Consider the following 27,374-nt stretch of genomic DNA (forward strand, 5'->3'; position numbering starts at 1 on the left):
AACGACACGCAAGCCAAGTTCTGGTGTTTAACTTTTTTTTCTTTTTTAATATATAAGCACTGTTCAAAGGGTGTTTGTACTATCAATTTTAACTAACTATTTATTGATTGCTCCAGACATTTACCTTCATAGAGAAAAAAATTATATTGTATTGATTGCAGAATATATTACGTATCTTCATCTTGAATACCTGAACTCCATTTCTGATAGTCATAAACACACAACAAAACAATAGAAATCACAGAAACTTCAAGAACGATGTAAATTATTGGTATTGTTTTATTGGTGTTTCATGAGTTATGGCGTGTGTGCAAAAAGGTCTGCAACGCAGAGTGCATATTATGTGTGGTCAATTTAAAATCTTTGATACTATTTTGAAAAGGAATGAAAAATAATCTAAACAATATGCGCATTCCTGGACACTGTGCCCTGTTCACGTTATAGGGAGATAGATTTGCTTCTTATTTTGGATTTTTATTTATTTCTAAATAAAAGAGGGGTGCGGGGAGGGATGACTAAAAAATCAAACTAAGAAGTTCAGAGTCATGGCCAGCCCTCGAACATAAAATGGACTGTAGCCATGTTCCTATCGGTCACCTAAATTAGCTCTGGTCGCACAGACCGCAGAACTCTCTACAGTATTTGAAGGCGTCGTCTTCGAATTGGCAGATGGGGTATGTGGTGCTGTTCATGTGAATACAGTCGGCAAGGGTCAACTTGTCGCCACACGCCCCTGGGTGGATGTCTGGGCAGCTCCTCTCGTCAGAGTTATCGTTGCAGTCAAACTCCCCATCGCATTGGTATTTTTTTGGAATACAAGCGCCTGACTTGCAGGTGAATTCATTAGAGCTACAAGTACAGCCTGTTTCGTCGCTGTTGTCTCCACAGTCATCGTCCCCGTCACAAATATAGGAACTGTAAACGCAGACTGTGTTGGCACACTGGAAACGATTGGCTGAACATGAACCGGAACATCCTATCTCGTCCGAGTTGTCTCCACAATCGTTATCCCCATCGCACTTCCAACTGTCAGGGATGCACCCAAAACCGGAAATATTACACCTGAACTGGTGACCTTGACAAGTAACGGCAGCACAGTTTCTCTGTTTGGATGAAATTTTAGAACATGTTTTAATTTTTTTTTAACTACTCATTAATGTATTACAGAGCACGCTTCAATTAATAACATTCAGTCAATAAATCCTAAACTAAAGAATGTAGTAAAGGAAAATGAGTAGAAAAACAGAACAAAAGAAATGAATTGGAACTGTATACATTTTGTGCCCCAAACAAGGTATTTGACATTTTTGGGATTCATGTCTGCCACTGCTAACCTGGGCTGAAAAGGGTAAAACAACCCTTCAGACAGTTGAAGACGTTCGATGAAAAACTCCCCATAGGAATTAAACAGATGTTTTCTGATTGACATGGCAAATAGCCTATCTGACCGATAAACCACAATCTCCTGTGCAAATGGAAAAAACAGAGAAAGGAAACAGAAAAAAAGTCTGGAGTCATAAAAGGATGATATTATGAGTAGACAGATATCCGTTATCTATTAATGAAATTGCGTTCTAGGATATAACTAATTATGTACATGCAAGCATGCGTGCATGTATACATGTATACCAGTTGTATTTGTCAATATTTATCTCAGAGGGGCTCTCGTGGCCTAGAGGTTAAGGTGTTCGCCTCGCATTCAATGTTATGGGGTTCGAATACGGGTAGCGACGGAAAAAAAATTTTCTCTAAAATTGTCTTTTTCCCCTTCTTTCTGCTCTCTAGCCATATTCTGTTTTTCTGCTTTCGTCTCCACTTTCTGTCCCCACCCCTTCACCTTCTTTACCCCCTCCTCTGGGCTCCTCACTCTTTCTGCAGCCTTTCTATTGCTTCTCCTTGGCTCCTCCCTACTGCTTTCTTTCAGCCATACCCCTGATCTTCTAGTAGGAAAGATCTACACCTAGCCTTCTCGGAAAAGGGCGAAAAATCGCGGAGGGCGTGTGTGCAGGTTGTGCATGTTCAAGACTCCTTCTTGGTCCAAAATCAATAAGAGTAGGCTTCGGCCGCCACCCGGCCAAAATTCCAAATTTCCTACTATCTGAAAATATCTCCCGCTCGCTCATATGATCATATGACCTTATGCAGTTGCGAGTAGAGTAAAACACCAAAAAATAAAATTATCACAGACGGCTGTGGGCCAATATTGGTAACATTATCTAGACTAGAATAGTTCATAGAAGGGAGTGCTTTCTGGGGTGAACCTCAGAAGAAAATAATATATCGATCTTGCTGGAAACTGAGTATATGGAAATTTGAAAATGGAAACTGTACAATACAAAAGCTAAGTTCAGATACACAATAAACTGATTTTTCTGCGGCCAGTCCCTCTTAAATTTCGGAAACTCTTATTGTATTCCATTGACAGGGGCTGCTCGTGGGGCTAAAAAGTGGGCGTGCACAATTAAGCTATTTTAGACTGAAGACAGTCAAGCGCAAAGTAAATTGGATGGTGTATAATTTCAGGATCATTGGGTTGGTGAAGGAGGACCTCATGCTTTTATTTTAATTCGTTTTACTTGTTGCTTTGATTTCTAGAACTAAATCTGTTTGTTAGCTAAACATCAAATTCGTTCACCCAGCATGAGAACTGAACACTCCAGTACATAGTAACTTTCACCACTCCACTACAAAACCATTCAAAGGCACAGCCCATAGGACGGGGACTTAAGTATGTCACGTTCACCTCCCTCAAGTTCACGGTCACAGAGTCACTTAAAATAGCGGCAAGACGATGAACAAATCATAATTCACTTGAGCACTCCGCTGGATTGCTCCGAGGCTCACATACTTTTAGCATTGAATAGCGTACAGTCTATCGCGTTTATTTTTAGACTGCCTACTGTGGGCTATGTTTCGGAACTATTCGGCAGGAGCACATTTGAGATGTGCCGGCTTATTAATATTAATGTACTGCCAAACTCGCTACCAGTGTCGTCATCGCTAGGGTTATCCCAAAGAGAGATTTACAGGTCAGGTTACCAAGTGTTGAATAATTATCCTATTGTGCTTAGTTAAAGCGTGTGGACTTTGGCATGTCATAGTAGATGTTTTGCGGCGATATAGACACGGAAATGACAGTTACGGCGCCAGCGAGGACCTTGTTTTGATATCATATTTGGCTAGCGCTTGTTTCTTGCTTCTTTTGTTTTATGTTTGTGAGTGCTTTACGTAATAGAAAGTTTAAAACTTTTGGGCGGCACTGCACGACGGTGCTCTATGGACGAACCGCGCCTGTCCAATGACCATGTAGAAACGTTGCCAGTAATGAAGACTGTAAAATGGGCAGGGGGTAAACTTTGTGTAAAATCTCCTCTCTTCCCCAGTAGGAAATGGCGTCGCAACAAATGCTATAGGTAACATTGCGGTTCAAAAGTACGCCTAGAAATACGAGTGTTGAGAAAATGAAGATGTAGATAGTATAAATGCTTGCCATTTAGGCCAAAATATAAAGGACAATACCGTTGAAATAGGTCACCAGATCCTGCCAAATAGATTAGGGAATTTCCGTAAGAGCAGATGATGCAGTCATTTCAATGCATTTCTCCCTTTTGACATTTTCAGCATGAGTCTCTTAAGTTTTTCTCCAAATGCCAAGTTATATTTCAAGATATTTATATGATATTTTGCAAGGACGGGTAGAAATGGGGTCTAAATGACATTATGAAGAGATTTTGAGCATATTGTATTTGAATTTGACGAAATTCTTGGTTGTGTTAGCAGAGTGTTTTTTATTTAATGTGTTTTTTGGGGTTTTTTCAAACTACGAATAAAATAGTCTTTAATATCATGTTTTCTTTTCATTATGACACATCCCAGTTTGTTCAGTATGTACACTGCAAATCTGAGGCCTGTATCTTGAATAGCGTTTTTAGAAATGTGAAAATCTGAAATCATAAAAAATTCAAGTAGGCCGCCATGGTGACCACATTTTTTGCGAACGTTAAAAAATTCTTCCAACATGTTTTTTATATGATCTTCAATGTCACTGTAATCATGTTTCAAGACACTGTTGTCTTGAACAGCAAAAATACTAAAATCTATTAGTCCTTGCCTTAACCAAGATGGCGCCAAAGAACAGTAATTGGACAACGTAAGAGCGTTATACACCAACAGCAGATGCACAGTAAGAACAAAAACTGGTCCGAAGTAACATAAGGAGTATGACACTGCTGTGGTTTACCTCTCTCCCATTTCTTAATCTATAAGGATACATACAATATTTTTATTCAAGGCGCAATCCAAAGCTCTGAATGAATTTATGTTTGCAGATGAACAGTGTCTTACCAACCAAACCTAAAAAAACCCAGAAGTCACTCTATCGGACTCAATAACAGCTCTGAGAAATTTGACATGGGAATAAGTACATCAATAAGTAATGGAATTCTGCTAAAATCATAGTCCCCTGAACATTCATGCTAATAGAAAACAACAAAACAAGGTCAAAACGGGTCCATAGACACTAAGTACTCTACCTCATAGGAAAAGCTAGATCACGCAAAAGATGGATTGAGGAAGTCAAATGAACATTGAGAAGATACAGCATCTCAATCTAAATGGCGAAGAGTTGGCCTTATATAATACACGTTATTTTCCCTCGACGCGTAATGGCAACAGAATATGAAAGGATAAAAAGTAAATGTAAGTGCTAAAGGCAGACCACACGTAAGATGGAAAAAGGGAGTCAAGGGAAGCCTGAGAAACTACGGCATCTCAATCGAAATAGCCGCAGAGCTGGCCTACCGTATCAAACTGTATCTCCGCGTGACGCTTAATGGCAAAAGAGTATGAAAAGATAAAAAGTAAAAGTAAGTATAAAAGGTAACCTCGTCTGTGAGATCTCCGCAGTCGTCGTCTCCATCACACGCGTAGGCTGCTGGGACACATTGCCCGTTGGCACAGCTGATCTTGTTGGATCCAGAGCAGCCAGTAGGGCAGCCCGATTCGTCAGAACCGTCCGGGCAATCGGTTTCGCTATCGCAGTGCCAAGCAGAATCGATGCATCTGTCAGTACAGGCGAATTCGTCGCTTTGACAGCTTACTGCCCTATGGAAGATAAGTTCACACATTAACTGTCTTCGAAATAGTCGACTGTGTAAGCAAATAGCAACACCGGCTGTCGGTCTGAAGTCATCGATCTTATCAACCATAACAAATTTAGCATACGGTGGTCGAATAGGCCAAATGTGTTTAAGGCTCATTTCAACATTATCACACTATTTTTCAGAGACATTGTGGTTCCCGTTCAGGTTGAGGTTTAAAACAGTTGGTATTCAATATATTTTTCTTTCATTCACGTCTTTTTTAGTCTGTTTTTGTTTTTGTTATTGTTGTTCTTGTTGAGATAGTTCCGCTTGATTGAGGTGGGAGTCACCTGGTTCATAAGTACAATTTTGGAGAAAATGGCACAAACGTTTGGTCACATCAACAGCTTGAGAGTCCTTAGGAAATGAAAATTTACATCTTTTGTGCTTTTAATCAACGTCTTTTCCAGTAAAATTCACATAGAAATGTATTTCTAAATAAACATGAAAAAGTGTTTAGCCCCGAAATGGAAATTCGCTAAAACTGCCAAACTGGCCGTTTTCTTCGATCTGTTATTTTTTTCGAACCCTTGGCTTCACCACGGTGCCTCACCGGAGCAATGATTCAAACTCAGAACTTGGGCACCCTCCCCCCTCCCCCCAAACCCAACATCTTTCCCTCAAACACGTACCTTCTTTTTTTAATCAAACTGCTTTTGTCCTCTTTCTTGCTACTAACTGTCTGTGTGGCTCATTGCGTCTCTCTCTCTCTCTCTCTCTCTCTCTCTCTCTCTCTCTCTCTCTCTCTCTCTCTCTCACACACACACACACACACACACACACACACACACACACACGCAGACACACACACACACACACACACGTTCTCTCTCTCTCTCTCTTTCTCTCCCTCTCTCTCTTTCTATCTCTTTATCTATCTATCTATCTATCTATCTATCTATCTATCTATCTATCTATCTATCTATCTATCTATCTATCTATCTATCTGTCTATCTATCTATCTATCTATCTATCTATCTATCTATCTATCTATCTATGTTCCTCGACGATTCCAGCACAAAAGCCTCTTCTCCGCTAACTTTTGATTTCCGTGATCATTGGATGCAGCTCTCTCCCACACTTCCGAAGGTTACAAAGTTAGGAGCAAAATTTAAAATTACTTTAAATTATTGTGTACAAGGCTATCTCAATTTTTAGTCAGCCTTATTCTTAGAGCTTTTATGTTCACAACTAATGTGTATATCGTTATTGAATGTGATATAATAGTGTGAACGTCTGCTTATTTATGTTAGCGTTAATCTACAGAGCGTATGTATGCGCGTCCATAGAATTGTGTGCTTGTGTTTTGTTGGGATGAAGGTGTTGTAAAGCGCCTTGAGCTGTTTTGTACAGTAGTGCTATAGAAATAGTCTGCATTATTATTTGTTTTGTCATTGTTTTCGTTATCATCACCATCATCACCATCATCACCATCATCATCATCATCATCATCATCATCATCATCATCATCATCATCATCATCATCATCATCATCATTATTATTATTATTATTATTATTATTATTATTATTATTATTATTATTATTATTATTACCATCTTTATTATTATTATTATTATTATTATTATTATTCTTTTATTTTTTATCATCGTTATTATCCTTACTATTATCGTTATTATGATTACTATTAGTGGTAGGTATTGTTATCATTCTTCTTCTTCTTATTCTTATTATTATCATTATCATTATTATTATTATTATCATATTATAATTAATATCATTATTATTGTTGTCATTTTTATTATATTTATTCATTATTTTTTTAAAAAATCTTTATTCTTATTATCATTATTAATATCATTATTATTATTATCATTTTTATCATATTTTATCATTATTTTTTAATCTGTATTATTGTTATTATTATTATTATTATTATTATTATTAGTATTAGTAGTATTATTATTATTATTATTATTATTATTATTATTATTATTATTATTATTATGCTTTCAATTTTGGTAATATTTCTGTGATGTCTAAGTGTGTTCACCGATTTTACTGTCTACATCATTGTGTTCATGTATTGCAATTCCACGTGTACTTGTTACTCAATGCATATGTGTCTGTGCGTGTGTGTGTTTGTGCGTGTGTGTGTTTGTGTGTGTGTATGAATGTGTGTAGGTGTTTGCGTGTTTGTGTTTGTTAGTTAAATACAGGTCTTTGTGCGAGTGTCCTATCAAACAGTTATATTTCACATCTGTCGTCCTTTTAAAAAAAAAACAACGTAAGTTACTGTCTAGTAACACTTCTAATCTTCGCGACCTATAATATTACCTATTCGTTCTGCAAGTGCCGTAAAACTCATTAAAGCCAAACTCATTGGGGGAGGGGGGGGGGGCTCTCGTGGCCTAGAGGTTAAGGTGTTGGCCTCTCATTCAAATGTTCCGGGTTCGATTCCGTGTAGCGACCAAAACATTTTCTTCTCTAAAATTGTCTCCTTTCACATCCTTTCCTGATCTCTAACAATGTTCTGTTGTCTGCTTTCATTTCCACTTTCTGCCCCCACCCCCTCACCTCCTTTGCCCCCTCATCTGGGCTCCTGACTCTTTCTGCCGCCTTTCTACTGCTACTCCTTGGCTCCTCCTAACTGCTGTCTTTCTGCCACACCCCTGATCTTCTGGTAGGAAAGATCTACACCTAGCCTTCTCGGACAAAGGCGAAAAATCTCGGAGGGCCCGTGTGCAAGTTGCGCACGTTAAAGATCCCTTGGTGGTCTAAAATCGACAAGAGTAGGCTTCGGCCGCCACCCGGGCAAAATTCAATTTTTCGTAACAACTGAAAATATTAGGTGTGTCCCGCGCGCTCATATGACCTTATGCAGTTGCGAGCACCGTAAAACACTTTACAAAAACAAAACAAACTAACAAAACTCATTGGAACTTCTGGTCAGCAATTCATACGATCAACAGGTGCAAACACAATCAATGCGAGTCTTACCTCTTGAGAGAGGCACCGGTCATCTTGGACTTCTTCGCATCCTTGATGCCTTTTGCTGTACAGTCTTGTACAACGGCCGCCACAAGCAGAGACACACACACCGTCTTCCAGAGAGAGCTCAACATCCTGACGTGTTCTTTGGAGTAATGATTTCCACAAACTGCGAACGCTTCTAAAATAATCTTTTAGGCGGATGTTATCTTTTCAACAGAGGCCAACGTCACTACCTAGGCAAAACTGGCACCAATCTGGAAACGCGTATGAATTTTCTTTTTTTTGTAAGATCTTTTAACATGTGGGGTAATGCTGCTATCTTCCCTTATAAGGTCAGTAATCGAGTCACTGCCGCGAGTAGATTATTTTTGGTTTTATTTCTGCTTTTTTCTGGAGATAAAAAATTTAGTGCTGCAGGTCTTTCGTAAAGAAACATTGTATCGTTTTTAACAAAAGTCTTTAAGTGCTGCAAAGTACGAGTATCTTGTTAGAGAAAGGATTGTATTACAAAGTTCTATCGGCCCAAAACCTAGTTTTGAGGTTTCACAACATGTCAAGCTTTCTTTAAAGTAGTTCTTTGGATAATAATATCTTGATAACGACTGCCAATTTTCTTTTGATTTTGGTAGAGTAGACAGAAATTAGGTTCTGACCTCATGGTCTTAGTAACTTAAACCGGCCAAAATTTTCAGACAGAACTTTGTAATTCTAAGGTAAAGACATATCCAGTATTGTTCTCTTAATAATAAAAAAGTAAATATCATTATTTCCTCTCTGTCTATTACGTTTAATTGCATTTCATAGGCAGGCTTTTCTACTGTATCAAGCCCATAGTCAGGAGACAAGTTAAAAAGAAGAATTGTACTTAACCTAAATTATGTATCTTTTTTTCTTTTTCTTTTTTTTTTTTTTTTGGTTTTTACTTGTATCCACATTTAGAATTTGAGTTTCGACACACACACAATTTTTCCAGACGCATGGACCGGATACCGAAGATTTTGAGATAGCAATTCAAAAAATAAAAACCGCAGCTTGCCGAGCGTAGTACATCTGAACAGCTGTCCGATTTTTTTGCTCCGGTCTCAACTTTTTTATGTCCTTTTAAAAACGTATAATAATAATAATGATAATAATATTGATAATAATTATAATAATAATAATAATAATAATAATAATAATAATAATAATAGTAATAATAATAATAATAATAATAATAACAATAATAATAATAATAATAATAATAATAATAATAATAATAATAATAATAATAATAATAATAATAATTGCATTGATATAGCGCATATCCATGCTCAAGAGAATGCTCTGTGCGCTTTTCAACTATTATTACCCAAGCAGACCCTCTGAGAACACTCAGAAAAATCCTCGGCTTCCGCGGAAGCATACAGTGCAAGCTGTGGATTTCATGCGCTCAAACACTGTCAAACTGACAAGATCGTTCACTGTCTAAAGCCAGGTACCCGTTTCCACCTGGGTGAAGAGAGGAAAATTTGTGAAAAGTGCCTTTTCAAAGGACACAACGTCGGGCTCATGACGGGATTCGAACCCACGACCTTACGGTTGCGAGACAGAGCCTAACCACTAGGCCACCGACGCGTGATATTTCTGTGTGGATATTACTGAGAAAAAGCAGATAAAAGTTACCACCAAAAAAAGTAAATTTCCAGTTTCCAAGAACACTCAAGCTTTGAAAATCACCAAACTTTGGCGGCCTTTTTCTCACTAATTGTGCATCTCACACCAGGTGACCCCCACCTCATTCAATTGCAAGTATCTCGACTTCAATTCAGTAAAGATCGGTATTTTTTTTCGCCAAATGCAAGAACAATGAACAAGATTTAAGATTATATCAATAACTCTATTTGCCCAACAAAAACCCGATTTCACCGCATCTTAAAACCAAAGAGGAGCTGGGGCCCCTAAAATTATGAAAACTGAGGTTATCGCTTATTAAATTTCCTTGACATTTTCTGTACAATTTCCAAAAAAGCATGTGTGCATACATGTACCTTAAAGTGGTGTTTGAAGGAATTTATTGGGTGGTGGGTCCTAAAAATGGTATTTTGTGGTGACACTATCTAAACTGGGGTTATCGCTTATTATACTAGATGGGCCCCCTCTCGATGAAAGGAATGATCGGTGCATTATTTACACTCTACTAGAATGGTGCAAAAAATCTTGAGAGATGCAAAAATTAGGTCTAGATATATACTCTCAAAACAAAATGCGCCTCGTGAAATATCACTTCCGGAACTTCGGCTGTGGAGGACAGCTACGCAGATTTGCTTTCTTTTTGCCAAATAATATATTTTTCTTAATTCAGGAAATGAATATATAAAAAATCGGGCTGCGTCATAGGGACTTATCTATCTTTTTGCAGGTACTTGTCAAACTTTCAACTCGGTAGCTGTCGAAGTTTTATGGGAAAAGTGACACATGTGTTTCCAAGTTGCCAAATATATAATAGGTTTAGGGGGTGGGGCTACACCGGAAGGTTATCTCGCTTATTAGTTGATCAAGTTTGACCACATTTCACACTTTTAAGAATCGCAGTAAGGAGTCTTAAAACCTGCAACCAAAGTTGACAGAAAAGTTTCGTTTCCATGTCTTACGTAATGAATACTGTACTTATTGTTCATGGATATTGATTTTTTTTGGGGGGGTTGTTTTTTTTGCATACATATTAACAAACATTAGATTTAAAAAATTGTCATGTGATGTTTCCCTAAATGAATTAGAAAATGTTGTATAAACTTTTTCCTGAGGTAATATTCAAGTTAGCAAAAAATCCGTAAACATCCACACTCCACACACTACCAACAAAAATATATTTCATATTTCAAAAATATTAACAATTTTTTTTGTATTACATCTTCTTTTCATTCTGTGAATTGTATGAAGATTGGATTTAAAAAATAATGGAGTTATTTTAAAAATCGTGTTTTGAGAAAACGGCCGATAAAGAAAAAAAAACTTTATGAGGAAATGGTGGTGAAAAACATGCCCGGTATGGGAAGAAATAAGGCTTTTAGGGGTTCTGATGCGATGAAATAGTTGTAGGAGAGGCTGAACAGGTAAGAATGCGTACAACTCAAATTCTATAAATTTGAGCCGAATCAGGACTTTTGGGGTGCAGTTCCCCCCCCCCCCCCCCCCCCAGCCTCCCTTAAAGAGACAGCCTTCTCCAACCTGAAAGTCAGGGCTAACATAGACCTGGAAAGATAAAACATCAAAGAAAATAGATGGCGTTATACGCCTTTCAAAATTTTACTGCTCATGATTCACAAACGCTATACTCATGCAACGGCCAAGAGCCTATCCGCTACACTTTAGACACCCGCCAATTCTTGTGTATACAAGCAAAGCGTGTTTTTTAATATAGGGCCCAAATAGAGAAGTTTAACCAAATTATTTGTAGATCAGGATTTTGAACAAATATATTTTTGTCCAGTTGTTGGTCTACAGAATGGCCACGCAAAATTTCGTGGTCATAGGTAATCAACTATTGAGCTAGAATTTTGTTGAGTAGGGCATACGAAAGTAAACAAGTTGTAGCAGGCTGGTTTTCTTTACAATGTTATTTATTTATTGTTCAGTTTGCTCTATATTTGTCTGGTAGATTTTTCTAATACTATTAGATTTTTGTAATACAATTTAAAAGTAAAAATAAACACACACACACACACACACACACACACACACACACACACACACACACACACACACACATACACACACACTCACTTACAGAGAAAGAGAGAGAGAGAGAAAGAGAGAGATAGAGAGAGAGAGAGAGAGAGAGAGAGAGAGAGAGAGAGAGAAGGTTTACAAACAGGGTAATTTGAATTCTATGTATTTAACCTTTTCCAGTTGTGTGTACAGGTGAATGTACCTGGCCTTTGTTGCGCCACTGCCACTGTGACCGACCAAGACAAATAGCTCCCCGCGAGATAAATAAATATTGTCATTCCATTGCCATTATCCTCATCACCATTAGTATTATTATCATTAACATCATCATTATTATTATTGTTTTCATTATTATTATTATTATTATTATTATTATTATCATCATCATCATCATTATAATTATAATTATTATTATTATTATTATTATTATTTTTATTATTATTACAGTGTGTTATTACATTATTAATTATTATTAATATTATTATTATTACAGTGTGTTATTATATTATTATTATTATTATTATTATTATTATTATTATTATCATTATTATTATTATTATTAATATTATTCAGGCCCAGGCATTTAGTCAGGAATTCTGTACAAATAACAACCTTTGCATCGCTAACACCTTCTACAGTGGCAAGGACAATAATAAGGCTTCTTGGCACCATCCAAGATTAGGCCATTGGCACTAAATCGACATCATCATGTTCAGAGAGAAAAACACCAATATGGTAAAGCAAACAAGATATTTCAACAGTGCAGACTGCAACACAGACAGCCTTTTATTTATAGCTAAGGCAAAGATTGTCCCAAAGAAAACACCAAGAGCTGAAAAACAAAAGAAACTTAAGATCAACATAAGAAATACCAAAGACCCGGTGTTAAAGGCAACATTTCTACAACATGTTAAAGAACAACTCCAACATCTAAATAGCTCATCTCCAGACAACATGTGGAGTAGCATGAAGTCAACAATTATTTAAGTGAGGCATCGTGATGAAATCCTGCCCTCGTCAAAATAATGAGATCCGAGAAATTGGCATTTTTTTGGCTAGTTTGGAAATGTTTTTCGAATTTTATTTTTGACCCAACACCTTGCATGTCCATTCAAAAACACATTTATCTATGGATTTTATGGAACAATGTTGATAAAAGACGCAGCAAATTTAAATTTGCAGTTTCCAAGGAATCTTGAGCTTTGGAAATCACCAAACTTTGGCGGCCATTTTCTCGCTAATTTTACCTCTGAAACCAGACGACCCCACTTCCTTCAAACTTGAATATATCAACTTCTATTTAAGATAAGCGGATATTTTTTTTCACCGAAAGCAAGGCAAATAAATAATCTTTAAGATGATACCAAAGCCTCCATATGCTCTAAAATTGACGAGCGCCTGATATCATCACGTCGTGACACTTTATAATTCTGAGTCAATTACTGCGTTAGAGCCGAAACTTGCACCTCTCCTCGACATCCTAAGTATACCAAAGGAACAAAAAAAAAGTATTTTAAAAAGTCCATTATTTTTGGAAGAGAAAGACCTTGCAAGGAGGATTGGGTTGAAGCCAATGCATCAACACTAGCGCCAGAAAAAGCGCAAGATCCTGATAGAACACACCACAAATCCAACAGAAAGTAAAAAGCAACAGCTACGTGCTGCGAAATCCAAACTTCAAAGAGAAACCAGAAAGTGTGCCAATCGGTACTGGGATAAATTATGCTCAGAAATCCAACAGGCAAGCGATACAGGTAATATTAGGGAAAAAAAGTATGAAAACATCAGAGTTGCCTTTGGACCAAAAGCGAACAAAAGTGGCACCTCTAAAGTCTGCGATAGATGAACAGATGACAGACAAGAAGAAACAAATGGAAAGATGGGTGGAACATTATTCAGACTTATACTCTGAGGAGCTACATGTTGATATACAGCTCAATGAGTTCATTTCTCAGCTCTCCTAAATATCAGGTCTTGACACAACACCAACAGAAAATGAACTCTTCACTGTAATCGATGAACTCGCTTGAGGAAAAGCAGCAGGGAATGATAACATGCTAGATGAAGTGCTAAAAGAGAACGAAAAGACTGAATCAGAAATTCCACATGACACGAGAGATGCCAAAACCACCACTTTCTACAAAAACATAGAGGACAAAGGAGATTGTAACACCTACAGAGGTATCTCACTGCTGAGCACCATTGGAAAAGCTTTTGCTAAGATAATCCTGATGCGACTTCAAAAACTAACAGGAAGACTCCTCCCCGAGTGCAAGTGGGGTTTCAGATCTAATCGTTCAACAGTGGACATGACCTTTTCTACTCGTCAACTACAAGATAAAATGCAGGGAGCAACAACTGCCATGAACATACTGCGTTTGTCCATATGGCAAAGTTAAAAGCTTTCGATACAGTCAGTTGATCAGTGCTATGCATTGTGCTTGGAAAGATTGGCTGTCCCCTAATACTGTCACAGCTCATCATTTCATTCCACGAAGATATGAAGAACACCATTCAGTTTGATGGTTCAACATCAAACAGCTTCAACATAAAAAATCGAGTAAAGCAAGGTTTTGTCTTAGCACCAACTCTTTATAGCATTTAATTTGCCGTCTTACAGCATTTCTAATTCGCATTCAAAAAGAGTCACCAGTGGATATCTTCCTCCACTGGAGAACTGATTGGGCACTCTTAAATCTTCCTCGACTCCAAGCCAAGACCAAAATCAACAAAACGACAGTACAAGACCTTCTCTTCGCTGATGATGCTGCTCTTGTTGCTCACAGTGAATCAACCTCCTAACTGTAATGGACCGCCTATCAACAGAATTCAAAGGCCATTTGTATTACTCAGGAAGGTGCAGAGCAGAACCATATTTTGCTGACCAACAAGGAACTTGAGACAGTGGACAAGTTCTGTTACCTGGGCCGGCGTTTACCGTCAGCTTATAAGATCAACATTATGATAGGGAAAGCAGCAACAACTTTTGAAACGCTGACAAAAAGAGCATGGGAAAACAAAAGATTAACCATCCAAACAAAGATCAAAATGTTTTAAGCATGTGTCCTCAGCGCACTCCTTTATGGATCTGAAACATGGACCTTGTTCTGCAGGCAAGAAAAGGGCTTCGACATTTTCTATCTCAGATCCTGCAGCAGGATCTTAGGCATTTCATGGCGTGACAAGGTCACCAATGTTGAAGTGTTGGCCCAGACAAACCTCCAAAGCGTGACAACTATCATGTATTTAAGAAGATTAAAATGGCTGGGCCATGTCATGGGAAAGGACAACAACCGGATTCCGAGGTAATTTCTTTGTGGAGAACTTGCCCAGGGAAAGAGACCAAGAGGAAGGGTACAACTGAGGTGCAAAGACACTTGCAAAATCAAATTATCTAAGTTGGGAGTAGATATTAGCAGCTGGGAAGAAATAGCTGAGGACAGGAAACCGTGGAGGAAAAGGATTAAGGAATAACTATTATGCTAGAGAGCAGCCTCAGAAACAAACAGGCTTAGAAGCGCCAACGACGAAAGGAAAACAGCGGAAATACAGAGCTTAGATCCACCTCATTGATATGCAAGCACTGCGACAGAATCTGTGATTCAAACATAAAAAGAATTCGCCATAAAAGAAGCCGCTTGAAGACACTCGTGACACCATCTTAAGTTAAGACTCTCTACAAAGACGAAGAGAGCCATACACATTATTCTTATCATTATTATCATTATTATTATTATTATTATTATTATTATTATTATTATTATTAATATTATTATTATTATTATTATTGTTGTTGTTGGTGTTGTTGTTATTATTAATAGTAGAAGTAGTAGTTAGGCTACAGGACTCGTAATCGTGAGGTTGTGGGTCTGGGGGCTCGAGCAGCTTGCCGACGTTGTGTCCTTGGGAAAGGCACTTTACACGAATTTCCTCACTTCACCAGTGTGGGAATGGATAACCAGCCATAGACAGTGAAAGATCTTGTCAATATGTTAGTGTTTTAGCGCCTATAAATGTCAGCTTGTACTGTATGCTTCCCAGGAAGTTGAGTTTGTTTCAGAATGTTCTCACTTCTTTTGGGGTAGTAATATATATTGTAAAGCGCATAGAGCTTGCAGTGGAGGGAGGATTTGCGCTATACAAATGCTATCTCTAATAATAATAATGATTATTATTATTATTATTATTATTATTATTATTATTATTATTATTGTGCTATTGTTATTACTTTATTATTATTGTTGTTATTTTTAAAATTATATTATTATTATTTGTATTATTAATATTGTTGTTATTTTTATTATTACTGTTATTGTGGTATTATTATTATTATTTATTTTTATTTTTTTAAATTTTTTTTTTATTATTATTATTATTATTTTTATTGCTATTTTCATTACTATTATTATTATCATTACTACTATTATTATTGTCATCATAATCACAATTATTATTATCCTCATTAATCTTTCTTTTAGTATTGTTTGTATGTCAGATCCTTCCTTGCTTTCTTTCATTTCAAGCCAGATCAGGTTTATCCTTGCTTCTGGAAATAACCACGTAGTAGGGTACCTCTCACATGTGATGTTATAGCATGGTGGGCGTGCATTCAGAAGGTGCAAGCAGCGAGGGTGGAGGAGGACTGCAGCCATACACTAAGACTTATATTTTGTTTAGCATCTGGCCTTAATCAACAGTAGTTCTATCTGTGCTGCTGTATAACACACCAGACATGCTGGGAGTATCCTTTCAGTGAGCGGCTTTTACACTGACGGCAGAAAGCCAATTCTATGATTATTATGAGGAAAGCAGCAGATGAGTAGCCGCTACTTCGGCTCAGGTGCCATGAAGCAGAGCATCCACCATAAAGTGTCACGACGCGGTGGAATCAGGGCCTTGTCAGTTCGGAGGGCATACAGAGTTATTGGCATCATGTTGCATGTTGTTGGTTTGTCTTTCTTTAGACCCATCTATCTTGAATAGAAATCGAGACATTAATGGAAATAAGGGGTTGCCTTGTGTAGGAGCAAATATTAACGAGAAAAAGGCTGTCAAAGTCTTGTGACCATGATTGTCCAAAAAACCTACAAATGTACATGTGTTCTGCCTTTGTCTCATGTTTCTCAGTAAAATCCCAAAAGAAATGTGTGTTTAAACATACGTAAAAGGTGTTGAGCCAAAACAATTAAGGGTCGAGAAAAAACTGCTTCGGGTGCAGAAAAATTCCGGTTTCTTTGATTTCTTTGGTTTGATATGCCTGATTTTACTATAATGCCTCACGTGTATTTTGATGTTCTTTGCTCAGGATTGATTACCCTAATAATTAGCTGGGACTGCAGGGTCTTGTGAGCTCTATAGTGGGACAGATGAATACAAGTACTATTAAAACTCTGTCAACCTCCTGCGCTTTAGTGTATGTCTCGGTTATATAAGAGATGTTGCTTAATTCAGACCTTTGCTTCCTGGAGCAGATAATAAGTCTAATGTGTATTCAGCTCTTCCTCACTTTGAACAAACCACTTGCCCCAGTCCAAACATCCACCTTCCTTCCTTCTTTTTGTCCTCTGCTTGTCCATCTTATCCTTTAAAAATTCCTACATTGAGAGAGAAGTGTAGTGGCAACAAGTTTGTGTGTAATTGTGTGTAGTAACCATAATATGTTTAGGCAGATAAGCACGTCACTTTAGAAAAGAGATAGGCACTGCTATCTTCGGCGAGTTGTGGCGTTTGCGATTTGTGCAAGTTGTTTGCTGGGTTTTGGTTTGTTTGTTTTTGTATTGGGTTTTTTCCCTTAACTTTTCTCACTTTACCTAACTCGCTAACTGCGATAGATAGCAAGGTCCCCTCTCATTGGTGTTGGATGTTGAGGTCATTCATCATAAGTAAACACTCTAACCCAAAGATGCATAACCATATTCAAATTTTTATAAGTTACCATAAAATAATGACAACAGTTTGCCGGAACCGAGGTCGAATATCAACATTTGGCTTTCACCCCTAGCTCTCCCCCTTACCCCCAACGTATCCATTGTTTTTATTACTACCACACTAAACATTCTCTTGCATCAAACGTGTGGGGGGGGGGGGTTGTCATTGCAAACTAATCTGTTATTTTAAGATATACAGTAGTGTCTTGAACAAACATTTACTGTAACCTGTCTTTAAGTTGAGCGTCAATGGTGTAGCGGCTAGGCGTTTCGCTGTCGCCCACAAGAGACCCGAGTTGGATATCCGAGTGAGAAGAAATTTATATCGACTATCTTGGTCTTTCTGTTGGGCTGTTCTATGCCTCAGAGACAGAGTCCGAGGCCCGAGCCCTGAATGACCAAAGTTGCGTAGATGGAGACGTATTTTACACCTACTCAGTGTCATTATCAGAATCATGGCTTCTCGTTAGGAGGTAGTCCGACTGAAGCAGTAAAAGATCTTTATATTATTACCAAGATAGTCGATGACGTTCCGAAGTCTGGATGAAGAAATGCGTTTTATGTAGGGAGCTTAAAGCCATCTGTTCGTCTTCTTTTTTTTTTGCTTTTACAGTAGTTGGACGCTGCTTTTCATTTTTTTCGTCAATAAAACACCTTGCCTGTTGCTGTTCATACCATCTCGGCCTTTAAGATCGGCGACGAAAAGACTTTTAAGACCTGTCCAGAGCGAAAGTCAGAGACTCGGAGGGAGAGCTTTTTCACACCACGCCCCCTCCCTGTGGAACGCTTTACCAGTTCATCTACGGCAGTCCACCACTTATCAAAATTTAAATCAGCGCTTAAAAAGCATTTGTTTCCGTCCAGCTTCAATTTGTAATTTCCGACATTCCCAATACAAATATTATTATGTACTCTCTGTATCTATTATGTTCTCTCAGTATCGTTTATTCATGCTGTTCTGTTCTGTAAGAATTTATGACTTTGTGAATTTATCAATGTGTGCGAAGGTGTCTGGGTAAGCGTTGTGGGATTGTCTTTACTCAAGGATATACTGGAGAGAGAGAGAGAGAGAGAGAGAGAGAGAGAGAGAGAGAAAGAGAGGGAAGGAGAGAGAGACAGACAGACAGACAGACAGACAGACAGATAGACAGACAGACACACAGACACACAGACAGACAGACAGAGAGTGAGACTAGTGAGAGAGAGAGAGAGAGAGAGAGAGAGAGAGAGAGAGAGAGAGAGAGAGAGAGAGAGAGAGAGAGAGAGAGAGAGAGAGAGAGAGGATTACTATAGGAGCTGTGCGCTTCATATGTTCTTTGTATTATTGTACAGGCGCATTGAGCACTTCTTTGTGGAAATGCGCTATATAAATGCAATTTATTATTTATTTTTTAAAAATTATTATTATTATTATTATTATTATTATTATTATTATTATTATTATTATTATTATTATTATTATTATTATTATTCTCCCTTTCTTAGTTGTTTTGGTTCCAAGCCAGGTTCCCATCTTTTGTTTGGTCTCCCCCTCTCCTTTCTTGCCTTATATTTATGCTCCCAGTTTCGATCTCTCCAGTGGATCATTGTGTTTATATACCACGCCAAAAAGTATAGTTCCATTAGTTTATGGAGGCGAAATGGCATTTCTATTCCTATTTTTCTTCGTTTTAGTATTTTTTTTAAAAATCGTTGTTCCTTGACCATAATGATACATTAATTTCATATCTTCACTAATTTTATTCGATCACTCAAACTCGTTGTAAAAAAGAATCGAGAATAAACTAAAAGTCGGGAAATAATTAATGTTATTTTCTATCTATACTTTTTGTCTACTTGAAATGGACAGTCACTTTTTATCTATGATCTTGACCAATACAGGAAGAGCTGTGATGTCTCTATGAGGTATCTGTCGAGTTCGTCGAGATCGTCGAGATCGTCGAGTTCGTCGAGATCGTCGAGATCGTCGAGTTCGTCGAGTTCTGTATGCACAGACCACAAAACTCTCTACAGTACTTGAAGGCGTCGTCTTCGTATAGACAGATGGGGTACGAGGTGACGTTCATGTGAGCACAGTCAGAAAGGGTGAGCTTATCGCCACACGCTGCTGGGTGGATGTCTGGGCAATCTGTCTCATCAGAGTTATCGTTGCAGTCAAACTCCCCATCGCAATGGTATCTGTTCCCTATGCATTCGCCTGACTTGCAGGTGAATTCATCAGTGGCACACGGACAGTTTTCTTCATCGCTGTTGTCTCCACAGTCATCGTCCCCGTCACAATAATAGGAACTGTGAATACAGCCTGTGTTGTTACACTGGAATACAGTAGGCCCCGAACACGATGGACAACCTAGCTCGTCCGAATTGTCATCACAATCATTTTGAAAATCACACTTCCAACTGTCTGGGATACACTTCCTGGTAGCATTACACATGAACTGGTCAGCTTTACAGGTACTCTTCTCTGGACAGTTCCTCTGTTTGGATGAAAGTTAAAACTCAGAAAAACAAAATAATAGAAGGAAATAATAATAATAATAATAATAATAATAATAATAATAACAATATTAACCAATGATGGACCGTCTATCAACAGCATGAAAGGTCTTAGCTTGGTCATCAGTGTTAAGAAAACAGTTATCCTTACTCAAGAAGGTGCAGAGCAGAGCCATACAATTTTTTATATGGCTGAACGACAAGGAACTTGTAGACAAGTTCTGCTCCCTGGGGTCTACCATCAGCTGTACTACAACACGTGATTATGAGATTAACATCAGGATAGGGAAAGCAGAAGAAGAAGATTAAGAAGAAGAAAAAGAAGAAGAATAAGAATACTATTTAAAATGATAATACTAATGATAATAATAGTAGTAGTAATAATAATAACGATAATGATAGTAATATTTTTTAATTAGAAAAAACCCACACACACACAATCACACACACACACACACACACACACACACACACACACACACACACACACACACACACACACAAACACAGAGGGATGTATAATATAGATATATATATATATATATCGATATATATATATATATATATATATATATTATTTTTATTATCAATTTCAATGATGGTCGTCTTCCACAGCATGAAAGGTCTTAGCTGGTCTACAGTGTAAGAAACAGTTATCTTCCTCCAGAAGTGCAGAGCAGAGCCATCCATTTTTTATATGCTGAACGACAAAGAACTGTAGACAAATCTCTCCCTGGGGTCTACCATCAGCCTGTCTCCACCCGTGTTTATGAGATTTACATCAGGATAGGGAAAGCAGAAGAAGAAAGATTAAGAAGAAGGAAAAAGAAGAATATAAGATCCTATTTAAAAAGATAATACTATTGATAATAATAGTAGTAGGTAATAATAATACCGATAATGATAGTATTATTTTTTTATATAGAGAAAACCCACTCCACACTACATCACACACACACACACACACACACACACACACACACACACACACACACACACACACACACACAAACACATATATATATATAATATATATATATATATATATATATATATATATATATATATATATATATATATATTATTTATTTGTGGTGGCCGAATTTTGCTATTCAAAAGGCATTTTAATGGCTGCATCGATCGACATGCGGTTTTCGCCAAAAAATTCTTTAAAATATTCTCCAGATCATGGCGCCCTTGGTTTTTTCAGTTTTGAGACAGTTTTGCTGCAAAAAGCTAAATTTCTTTTTTTCGCCGATCGCTTTTGTAGGCCGACACTTCTGTCTCTGTAATTTTAGAAAATCCGGAAGTGATATTTCGCGAGGTGCATTTTGTTTTGAGAGTATAGATCTAGACCTAATTTTTTGCATCTCTCAATATTTATTTCCCCATTCCAGTAAAGTGTAAATATAGTAGGCCAATGACTTTTAGCTTATATTAAAGCACCGATCATCCCTTTCATCGAAAGGAGGGCCCAGCTAGTATATATATATATACACATACACACACACACACACACACACACACATACACACACACACACACACACACACACACACACAACATCGCGCTATAACAACCCCCCCCCCCCCCTCCAAAAAAAACAACAAAAAAGAAACCCTTCAAAGAGTTAACGGGCTTTTTGAAATGTAAAGGTTATTCAGTTAACAAGCTCGATGTGTCAAAACTATTGATCCGGAAGGAAAATAAACGTTTTTATTAAAGGTGTCAAATTGTCAGGAAAACTATTTTGCTCATTTTTTTCACGTATTAGAACAGCTATAGTTAAAATACCGATAAAAATAAGCGGGATTTCTACCCAAGAATTTATGTACAAATCATCTGTTTGTTCTCGAAATATTAAGGAGCAAAGAACTGAAGAAATGTCCCTACTATTTTGCATTTAGTGGACTTTGAAAGGGCTTTTGACAGCATAGACCTGAAAGCCCGGTAGAAAATTCTTGCAATTTATGGGTTTTCAATAAAAATGATAAACTGTAAACAAGCATTGCACACCAGACCTCGTCTGTGTCATCCCCACAGTCGTTGTCGCCATCACAACGGTATGCAGTAGGGATGCAATCTCCGTTGTCACAGATGAACTTGTTGGACCCACTACAGCCAATGGGGCAGTTCTGCTCATCAGAACTATCTGGACAATCATACTCCCCATCACAGACCCATGAAGTTTCGATGCATCTGTCAGAACAGGCGAACTCGTCGTCGAGACAGTTCATTTGCCTGTGGAAATTGAGTCCAAATATCAATAAATGTGGATCTGTCGTTGTATGGGGAATATCTAAAGCAGGAGCCAACAAAATAAACGAAAAACAATTTACAAGGGAGAACATGTTGATTTCATCATTAACCATCACCATCATCAAGTGCCAGATCTGTGACAGATTTCGGCGATGGTAGCCGTCCGTTCTTTCCTTTGCTCGGACGGAGGCTCTTTAAAAAAGCTATGTTATCCTGATCTTTCCCCGTCACCCATCTTTTTTTATTGCTCTGGATCCACCCCTGCCTTGCGTACCTTCAATCTTGCCAGTGAGAACTAGATGTTCAAAGCTCTTATGTACATTCAGGTATCCCAAAAACTGCATTTGTCTTTTCCCGTTTGTTTTTATCAGCGAGCACCCACGAGAGTTTCTTCGAGTAAAACCTCATTTGGTATCTTTTCCTTCCGAGTAATTCTCAGCATGTTTCTGTCGTTTCTGTTTTATAATATTCACTGTCTTTCGCCAATTATGTCCAGATTACGGCAGCCAAGTCCGTTTGCCGACATCAGCACCCAGAGGGCTCCCTGTAGTCTACCTATTCTTCTTCATAGATATTAGTTCACTATCTGCTTCAATCTCCTACGTATTTAGCCTATGTTCTCTGAGGCTCTACATTGATAGATATGAGTGTTACCAAACTCGTGTTATTCTCAACTCTTTTGTATGAGTGATTATTGTGATTGGAATTTACGGTCTTTTTTCTTTAACTAATAATTCTCTTAACAAGCCGATATCTCTTAATGAAGGCCTGAAAACAACTAAGATTCCAAATCACAAGACACCATCCCGACTATAAACGATTATCTGTCCATTTTTTGTCTTTCTCCCCTTGGACTAGGGTTCAGGCCAGGAACAAACACTTTTCACCTTTCTCTATTCTGGGATACCTTCTTGGCCATATTTCTGTACATCATTATTTTGTGACTCGATCCCAGGTTCCACGTGGGCATCGCATCAATAAAATCTCAAAACTGAACCAACGTATCAACAACGTCCATTCAACAATCAAGTATACACTTTTATATTCTCAAACATCACCCTGTTACCCCGAGTTGCTGGACATCCAGGTGTCAATTTTCAACGGCCTCATCCAAATGACCACAATACCCACTATAAAACCCATCAGAACCCACCACTAGCAAAAACTCAATCCCATTTTCACAGTTTCTCTGAATCAAAAACCAATGCAGCTAGAACATGGTGGTTCATTTTTTTAAAAATCCTTTGAAGTGTCAGATTTTATTTCGAGCGAAGAATTACCTGAGAGTCTTCTGTTCTTGATACAGCATGTTTAGTAAATGCGAAACATATTTAATATCAAGGCCAGAAGGGAAGACAATCTCTACTACTACTTGCCAACATTGCCCCATGGGTCACATACAACTCCTCCACCTAGAGGACCCGCGATTTTGGTGATTTTTTTTCTTTTTTCTCGGCGCCATGAGATCATATTTTTAAGCCTTCTGGCAACCTCCGCTTATGGCTCGGTAGCCTTACAGAAAACTAAAAGATGTCTATGTAAGTTGCCAGTTTCTCAGAGCTTTGCTCCCTCTGTACAAAACAGCTGTCACTAAATCGTCTCTAGAAAGTTCCCTCATCTTAACAACCCCTGAGCAATTCCCAACCCCAAGAAAATATGCATAGAAATCACAAATTGTACGAGGGCTGTCCCACTGAAAACCGGAAAAAGTCCATAAAAGCAAAAATGTTTGTCCTTTTATAATAAAACTGTAACACATCATACTTCAACATGTGCTTTATTTCTCAATATAATCACCATCCTGCTGGACGCATTTTTTATATCGCTGAATCAGGGAGACGATACCCTCCCTGACGAATTTTCGTCAAGGGATTTCAACCAATCTTCCAGGAGGTCTTTGTCGTCGGTGAATCGCTGTCCACAAATATGGTGTTTCATTGGTCCGAAAAGGTGATAATCTGACGTGGCCAAGTTCCGACTGTTCGGGGTATGGCAGAACTTCCCAGCCGAACCTTTGGATCTAGTCGTTCGTAGCGTTTGTGGTGTGTGACGCTGTGTTGTCATGCTGCAAAATGACCCCGCTGGACAACCGCCCTGGTCTTTTTCGGCTCACAACCTCTCTCAGCTTATCAAGAGTCTGTCAGTATCCGAAGCATTAACAGTTTGTCCTGGGTCCTGAATGTCAAGACGCGGAATACCATTAGCATCCCAGAAAACCGAGGCCACGAGTTTCTTCACCGATGGCTGAACTTTAAACAGGGGGTGAACACGTGTGCTCCCAAACCATAGCATCCCTCTTCGTCTCAGGAGTCATGTGGTGTATCCAAGTCTCATCAGCTGTAATAATGCTTCTCAGAAATGCTTCATCGTATTGTTGGAGGTCTCCAGATGTGTTCATGACTTTTGGCGACAACGATTCAACAAAGTCCGAGATACTTCAACACGTTGCGTCTTGTGGTCAGCTGTCAGCTCTTTTATGACCCATTGAGCAGCGACCTTTCGATAGTGCAGTTCATCAAACACTATCTTATGGACAGTCGACTTTGAAACGTTTAGCGACTCGGAAATTTCGCGAATTTTTAGACGCTTGTCTGTTTGACTGAGTTCGTGAACGCCACTCTTGTTGTCCTCAGTCTTAGCAGAAAAAGAAGGCCCCGGGTGAACTTTGTCTTTGACATCCGTATGTACGGCTTTGAACTTACTGCACCACTCATATACCTGTGACTTTGCCGTTACTTTCTCCCCTTAAACTGACTTTATTTCAATGTGTATTTCTATAGGTTTGAAACCTTTTGCGGTCAGAAACCGAAAGATAGACCTCACTTCTGCCCTAGACCAATTTTCCAAGGGGGTAGCCATCTTTGGGGAACTACTGTGTTCGTTTATTTAGTGCAAAGCTTATGGCGCTCAATCGGGAAATTCCAAAATGATTGTTTTACAAGTGTGCGTTTACAGAGTGTGAAAATATTGAATAGTTTTCAAATAACAGTCAAATTAAATTCCAGTTTTCCGAGGGACAGCCCTCGTACTATGCTTGCAAACAAAATTCCCTGCCCCAAGAAAGTATGCCTAGAAATCAAACATTGTACTGTGCTTGTAAACGAATCTCACTTAGAGAATCCATTCCTTTTTAAGACGACACAGACAACAAGGAAGAAGTCACATGTGGCCACTTGCCACACTGATGACTGACTGACAGTATCGGCTCATGAAAAAGATAAGTTGTTGGATAAACATCCTTTGGGGTGGGGGGATCTGCTGTTAAATTTTTTCTAGGTATTGCTCAAGTTCATCCAGCTTTTGGTGCTGGTAAGTTCTTTCTGAGATTGGTCTTTATTCAGAGACATTTCGTGAAGTATTGACAGAGGGCACAATCTGCTCTGGAGATGAACGCAGTAGATGTGTTGTGTCTACGTTGTGAGCCGAGGCCTACCTCTTGTAGGTCTATCATTCGTCATTTTAGACGTCCCGACACATTCCCACAAACGTCCAATGCTACTGGCATTGAGTCTTTGAGCCACGTCTTGCTGTGTACTTCCAACCTGGAGCATTCCTAGCACTCGTCTTCTATCGTTTTCCCATAGCAGGTGTGCGTTATTTAAAAGAAGAAATATATCTGTATACACAAACTGACTTAAAGTTAAAGGAAGTGAATCATGGACTCAAACTCTAAACAGGTCAGTGTCGTAGATAGAAGCTCTGTATTCCCGCTGTTTTTCTTTCGTCGTTGGCGCTTCTCAGCCTTGTCGTTTCTAAGGCTGTTCTCTAGCCTTTTAGTTCTTTCCTTTATAATTTCCTCCCTGTTTTCCTGTCCTCAGCTATTTCTTCCCTGATGTTAGCATCTACTCCAAGCTTTGATAAGCTGTTCTTTATTGGTGTCTTTGTACCTCAATTTTGGTCTTCTTCTTTGTCTCTTTCCCTGGGCAAGTTCTCCATAGAGAAGTTGCTTCAGAATCCGGTTGTCATCCATTCTCTTGACATGGCCAAGCCATCTCAATCTTTTTAAACACATGATAGTTGTCATGCTCTGGAGGTTTGCCCCTGCCAACACTTTAACATTTGTAACCTTGTCACGCCACGAAATGCCTAAGATCTTGCGGCAGCATCTGAGATGGAAAATGTCGAGGCGCTTTTCTTGTCTGCTGTACAAGGTCCATTTTTCAGATCCATAAAGGAGTGTGCTGAGGACACATGCTTCGCAAATCTTGATCTTTGTTTTGATGGTTAATTTTTTTTTTCCTATGCTCGTTTTGTCAGCCTTCCAAAAGTTGTTGCTGCTTTCCCTATCCTGGTGTTGATCTCATAATCAAGTGATGTTGTAGAGCTGATGGTAGACCCCACGTAACAGAACTTGTCCACTGTCTTAAGTTCCTTGTCGTTAAGCCATATATGGCTCTGCTCTGCACCTTCTTTGGTAAGGATGACTGTTTTCTTAACACTTATGACCAAGCTAAAGACCTTGCATGCTGTTGATAGGCGGTCCATCATTGTTTGTACGGTTGATTCACTGTGAGCAACAAGATCAGCATCATCGGCGAAGAGAAGGTCTCGTACTGTTGTCTTGTTGATCTTGGTCTTGGCCTTGAGTCGAGCAAGATTGAAGAGCGACCCATCAGTTCTCCAGTGGAGGATGACATCCCCTGGTGACTTTTTGAATGCGTGTTGCAGTAAGACAGCAAAATAAGTGCTAAAACGGCTTGGTGCTAAGACACAACCTTGCTTTACTCCGCTTTTGATGTTGAAACTGTTTGATGTTGAACCGTCAAACTGAATGGTGGCCTTCATATCTTCGTGAAATGAGATGATGAGCTGTAGCAGTATTGGGGGACAGCCAATTTTCCAAGCACCATGTACAGTCCTGATCTACTGACTGTATCAAAAGCCTTTGTC

At 38.5% G+C, this 27,374-nt stretch overlaps 1 protein-coding gene across 1 annotated transcript; it reads right to left on the reverse strand.

The window, feature by feature from the left end:
• Positions 1 to 259: 259 nt before the first annotated feature.
• LOC101849041 (low-density lipoprotein receptor-related protein 2) lies at positions 260 to 25,337 on the reverse strand. Its single transcript, XM_013080642.2, has 6 exons — positions 25,303 to 25,337; positions 22,247 to 22,466; positions 19,631 to 20,206; positions 8,101 to 8,282; positions 4,884 to 5,103; positions 260 to 1,103 (listed from the first exon to the last, which is right to left on the reverse strand). The coding sequence occupies exons 2-6, from the start codon at positions 22,460 to 22,462 to the stop codon at positions 603 to 605; spliced, it is 1,695 nt and encodes a 564-aa protein (XP_012936096.1). The 5' UTR covers positions 22,463 to 22,466; positions 25,303 to 25,337; the 3' UTR covers positions 260 to 602.
• Between the last annotated feature and the right edge of the window lie 2,037 nt (positions 25,338 to 27,374).

Source organism: Aplysia californica, unplaced genomic scaffold, assembly GCF_000002075.1.
Source record: "Aplysia californica isolate F4 #8 unplaced genomic scaffold, AplCal3.0 scaffold00094, whole genome shotgun sequence".
NCBI lineage: Eukaryota > Metazoa > Mollusca > Gastropoda > Aplysiida > Aplysiidae > Aplysia > Aplysia californica.

Excerpts from the sequence above, each read along its gene's own strand:
- LOC101849041 (XM_013080642.2), bottom strand. The coding sequence starts at position 22,462 with ATGAACTGTCTCGACGACGAGTTCGCCTGTTCTGACAGATGCATCGAA. Across the intron at positions 20,207-22,246 it reads GTGGGGATGACACAGACGAG|AGGAACTGTCCAGAGAAGAG; the intron begins GTCTGGTGTGCA and ends TCATCCAAACAG. Across the intron at positions 8,283-19,630 it reads CGAACTCGACAGATACCTCA|ATTATTTTAGAAGCGTTCGC; the intron begins TAGAGACATCAC and ends TCCGCCTAAAAG.